The sequence below is a fragment of the Chaetura pelagica genome, unplaced genomic scaffold, assembly GCF_000747805.2.
Source record: "Chaetura pelagica isolate M959 unplaced genomic scaffold, ChaPel_1.0 scaffold494, whole genome shotgun sequence".
NCBI lineage: Eukaryota > Metazoa > Chordata > Aves > Apodiformes > Apodidae > Chaetura > Chaetura pelagica.
In genome coordinates, this window is record NW_009952992.1 from 393,831 (window position 1) to 402,947 (window position 9,117).

The 9,117-nt window shown below is 49.7% G+C and overlaps 1 protein-coding gene across 1 annotated transcript; it reads right to left on the minus strand.

Moving 5' to 3' along the window:
- Nucleotides 1-808: 808 nt before the first annotated feature.
- Nucleotides 809-5,187, minus strand: LOC104387759 (guanylin-like). The gene is made up of 3 exons (XM_009996549.1): nucleotides 5,113-5,187; nucleotides 1,887-2,076; nucleotides 809-876 (listed from the first exon to the last, which is right to left on the minus strand). The coding sequence occupies exons 1-3, from the start codon at nucleotides 5,185-5,187 to the stop codon at nucleotides 809-811; spliced, it is 333 nt and encodes a 110-aa protein (XP_009994851.1).
- Nucleotides 5,188-9,117: the final 3,930 nt, after the last annotated feature.

Below are 9,117 nucleotides of genomic sequence, written 5' to 3' on the forward strand. Positions count from 1 at the left end.
ACACCCAGCATAAAACAGAAACCAAAAACCCCACTGCATTACTAGCTTTTATTTCATTTACAGCATGTAAACATGGGCAGATCCTTTCTTCACAATCTTTTCACCAATAAATAAAATGGCAGGGCAATGTTTCCATTTCAAAGTGGTTCCAGCATTGCAGTTTGGACTTCCCTTCTCCTCAACAGAGCTTGATGAACATGAGTTACCTGTCACAAGAAGGGAGCTCCCACACAACTATGGACAAAGTGTTCCTGTGCTCCTCTACATCTAAGGTGGCAACAATTCACACAAGTAACAGACTGAGAATTGTTTTGGCTGGGAAAGTGTTGCTAAACACCAGTAACTTGACCCCAAGTCACTTGTTGTCCAATGGAGAGAGTGGGCTGGAGAAGAGGACAACCCAGCACTGCTGGGTGTCAGGTCTGGGGGAGGCCAAATCACAGGCAGATTTAGATACTAAAAAGGCTGCAGGAGACAGCTTCACCCACCCTGCTCCAAATCTAGTTAAAAGAGCAGTAAATGGAACTGGGCCTGGTACATTTTCATCCCAGTGTGACCCAGCTCCCACAGAACTGAGACCTGTCACACGAGGTTTGCAGTCTCCTTGTTGCCAGAACTGCCCTGCTGGTGGCACCTGATCCCCCTCCTCCAGGGCTGCCCCTGCCATGTCTACATGAGCTGGCAGCTCCGGTTTGGCCGTAGTGGAGATGGAGCCCAAATATTTGATTTGTGAAAGTATGTGATCTTGCAACATGAAAGCACAAACTTCCTAGCTCGAGGCATCTTCCTCGGGTTGTTCCCTCCTGGCTCAGAAGCAGCCGGCGCAGGCAGCGTTGGCACAGATCTCACACAGATCAGCCTCCTGAACAGCCTGGTCTGTCAGAGAGAAGAGAGGGTTTCAGTGAGATGGCAGAGCCTCGTGGAGAGCAGAGCAACACAGCCAGGGTTTGGAGGCTCCTTTCTGTTACCACTTTATGAGTTGTGATGTTCCTTGAAGTTATTACCAGCGTAAGTAAAATTAGCTCTTGCAAAAATCTGCCTTAAAGAATGAAATCCAACCTGGATGCCAAGTGGAAACTATGGGAACGTGTGGAGGCAAAAGAACAATAGGACATGGTGTGGGAGGATGGTGGGAATGAGGCCTGTAGAATCACAACCTTCATTATATTGGTAGTGTTTCTTCCTCAAGTTCCCATTGCACTGGACAGCAGATAAATGCAACAGGAATGAAATGAGAAAGCAGCCACTGCAGCAGCCAGTTCAAGAGTCCCTGCCTGTGCCTTGGAGACAGACATGCCTTGGAGACAGATATTAAAAAATCTACTGGTGATGAAAAAAAAAAACCCTGGGAAAAAAACTCACCTCCTCCCTGAGACCAAATATGTGATAATGGGGGAAAACAGGACTTCCATTCTGAATTTGTATCTACCCTGGACATGGCAAAAGATGATCCACCTCACCTACAGCTCACACCTCTTGTAGGCTACCTGGAAAAAACAACTTCTATGATGCTCAGAGAGAGCAATGAGACCTGCTCCCAACTCCTAGTTAGCTAGAAGTGAGCAAGAGATTTCCTGCCAGCCAGAGGACGTGCTGGGCTCTCTCTGGTTGTCACATGCAACTTCTTGGAGGAAGGTTCCTCATGGTTGCAGCAGCCTGAGCTCACCAGCCCACAGCTAAGCTCAGCCAGCAGGCATCTCCCTGCAGGAGCTTCCCAGCTAATGTGGCCCAGCCCCTGCAGCAGGGGTGGCAAAAGGCAGCACAGACCCTCCCAGCTGCTTCAAAAGTGAAACAACAGGGATTACGTTTCTTTGTCTGCTGCTACTTGAATGTTTCAGGCTGTAGAGTGTGAGAAAAAGGGCAACGACACAAGAAGAGCTACATACTCAGCCTCTCAAAAACCCTGAGTGCATCTTCTCTTTTGCACACAGGCTGGAACTCCTTAGGGAGATCCTTTTCATCACATGGAGAATAGCTGGCCTTTGAAACCACCATGCGAGGGTTGATGGGGTTGTTCTCATCCATCAGCTCCTTTAGCTTCTTCACAGACTCAAGGGAGAATCTCAAGTCTCCATCCTGTGTAGACAGAAGCAGAAAAAAAACCCAAGACATCAGGAAGTCAGTCCATGGGCAAATCCATTCCATTGCAACCAGGAGCTCTCCCAAAAATTATCCTACAGCTGAGATAAAACCAGTGCTGATGGAGGTAAAATGATCAGGTTTTCAAGGCAAAGGATCATGGTGGAGGAGGCAGAATTAGTGCTTTTCTCATTCCCACCAAACCTGGACTTGAAAAACATCTGGGAAAGTTCAGCCTGGAAAAGAGATGACTGGGCAATAGGTGGTAGAGATTTACCAAATCCTGAGTTGAATGGGGGTTAAATGGGGTTTTATTTTGTTCACTACTCTTCTGAAACACCAGCAGGGAATTCCCAAGGCTTGGCTGCCCTGTGGCAGGTTCTCACCCCCCAAAAGGAGCTACCCCTTCACATCACATATTGTTGGGAGCTGAAATCCCTCACACCAAGGGACACTGCCAAGGTCCCATCAACTTAAAACTTGTCCACACAACGAATGGAACACAAGTTACTGGCAGCAGAAACGTGACACTTGTGACCCAGAGCTTATACCAAAAGCTTCAGGAATACTCTGGGAAATACTGCTCCATGTTTTAGGTTGCTGGATAATTCCCTAAGTTTCAAGTGAATCCCACTGTTCAGGTGATAAACTCAAATTGCAGATGTTACAGTTGTTAAAGGGTGGGTATGTCTGCAAACAATGGGAGTCTGACCTAGGAGAGAAATCAGCATTTTCAAGCTGATCTTCAGGATGTGTTTGAACCTGGTTTGATGAGCAGCCAACACCTACTCATTCAAAGGAAGAACCTGAAGTGACTCTGATACAGCACAAAACCAAACACAAAATGTCTTTCATAGCCTCAGGAGCCCAGTGTCAAATAGTGTGAGATGCTGGGGGGGGTAGTTGGTTTTGGTTTGTTAGGGTTTTTTATAGAATCACTGAATTTTGGTGTTAAAATGATTTTTAAAACCCAACCAGATAAACTAAATGCATTTACTTAACAAAATCAAACTCTTTTCTACCTGCAATGAGTTTATTATTTTACTCAGATTAATTTACCACTCATGGTTGACAAGAAAAATTAACTTTCCCTGTGTAACTGCAGTTCTAGATTCAGCTCTTGATCACAGACCTCAAAAGCATGAAACAGAAAACTAGAAAAGGATGGATTTCCACAGGTAGTTTCAGAGAAACCAGAAAGTAGGAATGTCCTGGTGACAAAAAACAACAAAGGAATAACAATAAAAAACCCTAAACAAGACCCTCACCACCTCAGGTAAGAAAGATCATAGAATCATGGAATGGTTTGGCTTGGAAGGGACCTTAAAGACCATCTAGATCCAATCCCCTGCATGGGCAGGGACACCTCCCACCAGCCCAGGCTGCTCCAAGCCCCATCCAACCTGCCCTTCAACACTGCCAGGGATGGGGCAGCCACAGGCTCCCTGGGCAACCTGGGCCAGGCTCTCACCACCCTCACAGCAAAGGATTCCCTTCTCATGTCCAACCTAAATCTTCCTTCTTCCAGTTTGAAGCAGCTGCCTCTCATCCCATCCCTCCCTGCCCTTGTCCCAAGTCCCTCCCCAGCTTTCCTGGAGCCCCTCCAGGCACTGGGTTAGACACAGCCCCATCTCAGCACCATCTTCCCTCCAAGATGACACACACACTGTGTCCCTGAACTAAGAGATGTTATCACAGAAACAGTTCAGAACAATTCAACTCTAGTTATTTCTGTCTTTACTCCACACCTACTAAACCATCTTCCTCCCATTTCCATCCTATTCTTTCTGGATCTGTGAAGGGAAGTGTCAAGATAGGGACACTCAGCCTTTAAAAACATGCTGTGAAGTCAAATGAACAACTTCTGACATATCACAGGAGAGGGAAGGGAAGTATTCAGAAGGATTTCAGAAAAGAAGAGCATCAGCCAGCTTTGTGCAGCCTTAGGGACCTCAAGGAACCCAAGGGAAAGGACTGCAACACACACACAGAGCATGAAATCTGGCAAAATACAGATTTAATGACTGATGAGATAAAAATTCAAACTACAAAGAGGTGCTGAAACTCCAGAGCTGCACTTTCTACACTTCTACCCAACCACAAACAGCTCTTCTCATTTTGCTCTATTTTGTTTTACGCCTCGAAGTGGAAAATTGAGATTTTTCTTCATGAAGCCCCTGGAGACACTAAATGTTAAAGAATGGTTTGGAAGAAAGGAATAGCTTAAACCTGCTATCTCTGGATATCTCTGACATCCAAAGGAGAAAAAGTGGCAATTTCAAGGCCCTGGAAACCTACTGTGCAGATAGAAAGAGTCCAGAAGCGTTTAAGAAATATTAGTTCACTTGGTACTCTGAGTTCTTTACATTTCAATCCATCTGAACCTTCCCAAGCTGTTTCTAAAGACAGACAGATCCAACATGCTCCCAGGTACATAAAGTCCCTTCTGAACTGCTACCTTGTAATACCAAAATACACAGGTGCTGTGTATTTTGGAATATTTGGCACAGCCTCCCCTGATTGTTTCTCTGCCTGTTAACATCTCATTGCAGCCAGCTAAGCACTTCTTACCCCTATTTTCTATGTGATCTGTGTGTAGGCTCCACCACAGAAGCTTGCAGATCATTTTCAGAAAGAACTACTCCAGAAAGCAGGTGAGAGAATTCCTCTTCCATCACATCTGGTTGACCTTGTTCTATAAAGTCAGAGGTGTTCCCAGTTCTTCCAGCTTCACAGCACAAGGGGCTGGGAGCAAAGGAAAGCTCTGGAAGCACAATGCAAGGTCAGCAAGGGGTTTCAGCCCAGGGATAGAGCTGGTGAAGCTCAGGAACCTGCACCAACATCTCAGTAAGACCTGAAGCATTTCACAGAAAGAAAAAGCTGAAACCTCAGGGAGATGAAGTTGGCTGACAAACCAGGGCAAAAGGAAAATGTCAGGTCTGTTTGTCTAGTTGAGCAGCCACAACATCTCTCCTAGTACCAGCACTTTGTTCACCTTCTAAATAGCAACAAATGAAAGAGCAGGGAACTCACCTGCACGTAGACTGCCTGGGAGCTGTGCACCAGGAGAAGGACTGCAAGGACTGCAAAGGACAGAAAGCTTCTCATAGTGCCTGCAAAGCACAGCCTAGATAGATCTTCTTTTCTCCTGGCTGGGATCTTCCCTAGTCTTTCTTTGGTGCCTCTCAGACTTCCTCCTCTGAGCACTCAGAGCTCTGTGCTTCCAGGGCAAAGCTGGAGCTTTATAAAAACTCCACACAGCATTTGCTTGGTAATCCATTAATCTAAACTCTTTATTGCCATTTAATAAATCCTCAGTGGACTATCAGTTAGCTGCTCATTAGCAGGTCAGGCCAGCCACACCCAGGCAGATCCTGGGCTTTATGAGTCTCTCCCTCTTTGAGGAACAACCTGTGACACAGGAAGACAAAACATTCCAGCCCACGCTAAATAAATAGCAGAGATCGATTTAATGCAACGTCTGAAGCTCAAGTCTCCACGTGGGGAACATACCTGGCTTTGTGGCCCCTTGCTGCAGAGCTGTGAGAAAGGAAGAATGTTGGAAGAAGACAGAAAGAAGTCAAACTTGCAGGTTGCTGGGCAGTTAGTTCCCTCTTCTGGGGATTTTGGGTACTAAGAGGGGAGCCCTAGAGCCAGGCAGATGAACACAGCCTGTGCCTGCAGGTGACCAGCTATGAAATACCATCTTGCTGCAGCTTTTTGCAGCAGCTAATTAAAATGAAAAGGCACAAGGGTTGTCATTAAGGACATTGAGAATCATGTTGTGCTGCTTTGGTTTGGTGGGGTTTTTGGTAGAGGGGGAAGGACCCCACAGGTCACTACTAAGAAGCTCCCCCTGCTCCTAAACTAGCCAAGGAGCCATTAGAGGGACAACAGATGCACCTTTGCTATTAACATAGGAAAGAACTGAGATAAGAGCTGAGCAGAGCAAGGAAGAGCTGAGCTGGAGAAGCAGAGGGTGCTGGTGGTTGGTGGGGAAGAAGGTGCCCAAGCAGAAGTTTCCCTGCAGCCCACGGCGAGATGGCAGGTGTCCTGCCATGGAGGAACCTGGTGGGACATTCCCTGAAGGCACCAGGAGGGGGGAGCTTGTCCAGTGGCCTCGGATGGTGCAGCTGTGGAAGCCCCCAGGCCAGGGGAGGTGCCTGTTCCAGAAGCCCCCAGGACTGGAGCAGCTCTGGGCTGGTGGGAAGGGCTGATGGAGGAGAGGCTGGTGAAGGATCTGCCATGGGAGGGACCCGTGGGGAGCAGGGCAGGACTGTGAGTAATCTTCTTCCTGAGGAGGAAGGAGCAGCAGGAACCACCAGCCTGTGCAGTGACTCCAAACCCCATCCCCATCCCCCTGTGCCTGGGAGGAAGGAGGGAGAGAAATGGGGAACAAAGGGATTTGGATGGGAATGGAGGGGTGGGGTGAGGTGTCTGTGTCCTGTGGGCACTGATTAGTGTGAAATTAAATTATTATTTTTCCCCAAGTTGAGTCTGTTTTGCCCAGGGCCTCAATGGGTGAAGATCCCTCCTTGTCCTTTGTCTGGACCCAGGAGCTTCTGGTTGGGTTTGTCCTCCCCATCCCAGGGTGTGTGTGAGGGGGGAGCTGAGTGAGGCCACAGGGCTGGTTCTTTGTTGTGTGTCCTGGTTTGGACCCAGCATGACATCTATTTATCTGTGACTTCCAGCCACATCCAGCACACACAAGCTGTATGGGGCAGTGACACACCCCAGGGACAGGATGTCACCTCACCCTGAGGGACCTGGACAAGCTGGAGAAGTGGGACCATGTGAACCTGCTGAGGTTCAACAAGGCCAAGTGGAAGGTCCTGCCTAAGGGTTGGGGTGATCCCTAATCCCAACACAGGCTGGGGATGCAGGGCTGGGGAGCAGCCCTGCCGAGAAGGACTTGAGGGGCTGGGGGTGACAAGCTGGACACGAGCCAGCCAAAAGCAAAGCATCCAAACCAGCCTCCAGGCTGCATCTCCAGCAGGGCCAGGAAAGGGATCCTTCCCTTCTGACCTGGTGGGATTCCCCCCTGCAGAGCTGCCCTGTCCCAGCCAGGGCCATTCAGAACCCCAGATTGCTCTCCATGACTCCCCTCCACCCTCCCAGGGGCAGAGAGAAGGGGAGTAAGGAGGAGATTGCAAGGGTGGAAGTAAAAAATGGAACAGGTTTAACCCAACAGGGGAGGGATAATGAAAAAATGAACTGTGGGATAATAAAAAACCCAACAAAACTAACACATACAAAACCCGATTTCAATGGACACCATAAAATTAACTTGTGTCCCCTCAAACCAGAACCTGTGTCCAGTTCTGGGGTCCTCAGCACAGGAAAGACACAGATGTGCTGGTGCAGGTTCAAAAGCCACAAAGATGATCCAAGGGCTGGAGCAGCTCTGCCCTGGAGACAGGATGAGAGAGCTGGAGTGTTCAGCCTGGGGAAAAGAACCTTCCAGTGCCTGGAGGGACTTGGGACAAGGGCAGGGAGGGATGGGAGGAGGGGGAAACTAGAAGAGGGGGAGTTTAGGTTGGACATTAGGAAGAAATTCTTAGCTTGAGGGTGGTGAGAGCCTGGCCCAGGTTGCCCAGGGAAGCTGTGGCTGCCCCATCCCTGGCAGTGTTGAAGGGCAGGTTGGATGGGGCTTGGAGCAGCCTGGGCTGGTGGGAGGTGTCCCTGCCCATGCAGGGGGTTGGAACTGGATGATCTGCAAGGGCCCTTTAAGGAACTTGAACCATTCCATGATTCCATGACTCCATGACAACCATGTTTCTAGGACCTGGGGCACTGGCACAGCCCCACACACCCAGTCCCTGGTGGTGCTGTGCTGGTTGAGCTGATGCTGCCATCCCTGGCAGAGCAGGAACTGGTGCTGCCATTGCTGGTGCTGCTGCCAGTGCCAACGGTGCCACCACCGTTGCTGCCATCGCTGCTGGAGCCGTTGCTGGTGGTGCTGGTGGAGCTGGTGCTGGCTCAGGCCATCCCTGCTGCTCCTCAGGTCATACCCCCTGAGTCCCACCTGCCCCAGGGAGAGGCCAGGCTGTGCAGTGCCCATTCCCACCCAGCCATGAAGAGGCTCTGGCGCTTCCTGCAGAGGAAGAAGAGGGTGCAGCAGGGACCTGTGTCCTCCCCCAGCAGCTGTGGCCAAGAGCTCCAGCCAGAGGGCTGGGATGTGCTCCAAGTACAAGGCATCAGGGTGACCAGAAGCTCTAGGGGAGAGGTATGTAACACCAAAGATCTTCATTGAGAGCCTTCCTTTCAGGACTCCTAATGCAAAGTAAGGCTTTTCTGCCTAACACAGTTGTTGAAGACTCTGCCATCAAGTTGGTGACAGTCCTCTTCTGGTTCTGTGAGATGCTGCCAAGATCTCCTGCACTGAGCTCATTTCCTAAGCTCTGTCCATTTATGTTCTTTACCTTGGAACAGGCAGGAAACATCCCAACACCAAGGGCAGGGTCCAATTCAGCCTTTTCCCACCTGAGCCCTGGAAGTCAAGAGACAACAGGAAGCCACCAATTCCAGACTTGTAGCACACCCTATCAGAACTGGCCTGGTGACACTGAGCCTGTGGTCCAGCTGCAGAAATCCATCATGAGCCTGTCCCAGCAACTGAGCAAAGCCCAAAGGAAGGTGAGTGGAAAAAGTGCCAGGGGAGGTTCAGATTGGATATTTGGTCTTCACTGAAAGTGTGGTGAGGCCTTGGGACAGGCTGCCCAGGGAGGTGGTGGGGGCACCATCCCTGGAGGTGCAGGGCTGGTGGTTGGACTTGATGATCTTGAAGGTTTTTTTCAACCTGGATGGTTCTCTGCTTCTCAGAAGATGCAGAAACTGGAAGGTGCCTTTGGGGGTTTCTGCTTGTTCCTGAAGATGATGCTACACTCTGTGGGGGTGCCAGTGCCCGTGCTGGGGTTGGGCTGCAGCCCTTTCCCCCGGGATAAGAGGCATGGCCTCCCAGAGCCACCTCAGGTCATCAGCCTTGGTGCTGCTGTTGTGCTGCACAAAGGAAAAAAGCAAGGCCTGCCCACACGTTTC

Bases quoted from the DNA above. Each gene is read 5' to 3' on its own strand.
- LOC104387759 (XM_009996549.1), bottom strand. From the start codon at position 5,187: ATGAGAAGCTTTCTGTCCTTTGCAGTCCTTGCAGTCCTTCTCCTGGTG. The intron at 2,077-5,112 runs GTGAGTTCCCTG...CTGTCTACACAG, and splicing joins CCCAGGCAGTCTACGTGCAG to GATGGAGACTTGAGATTCTC. The intron at 877-1,886 runs GTATGTAGCTCT...TCTCTCTGACAG, and splicing joins CAGGGTTTTTGAGAGGCTGA to ACCAGGCTGTTCAGGAGGCT.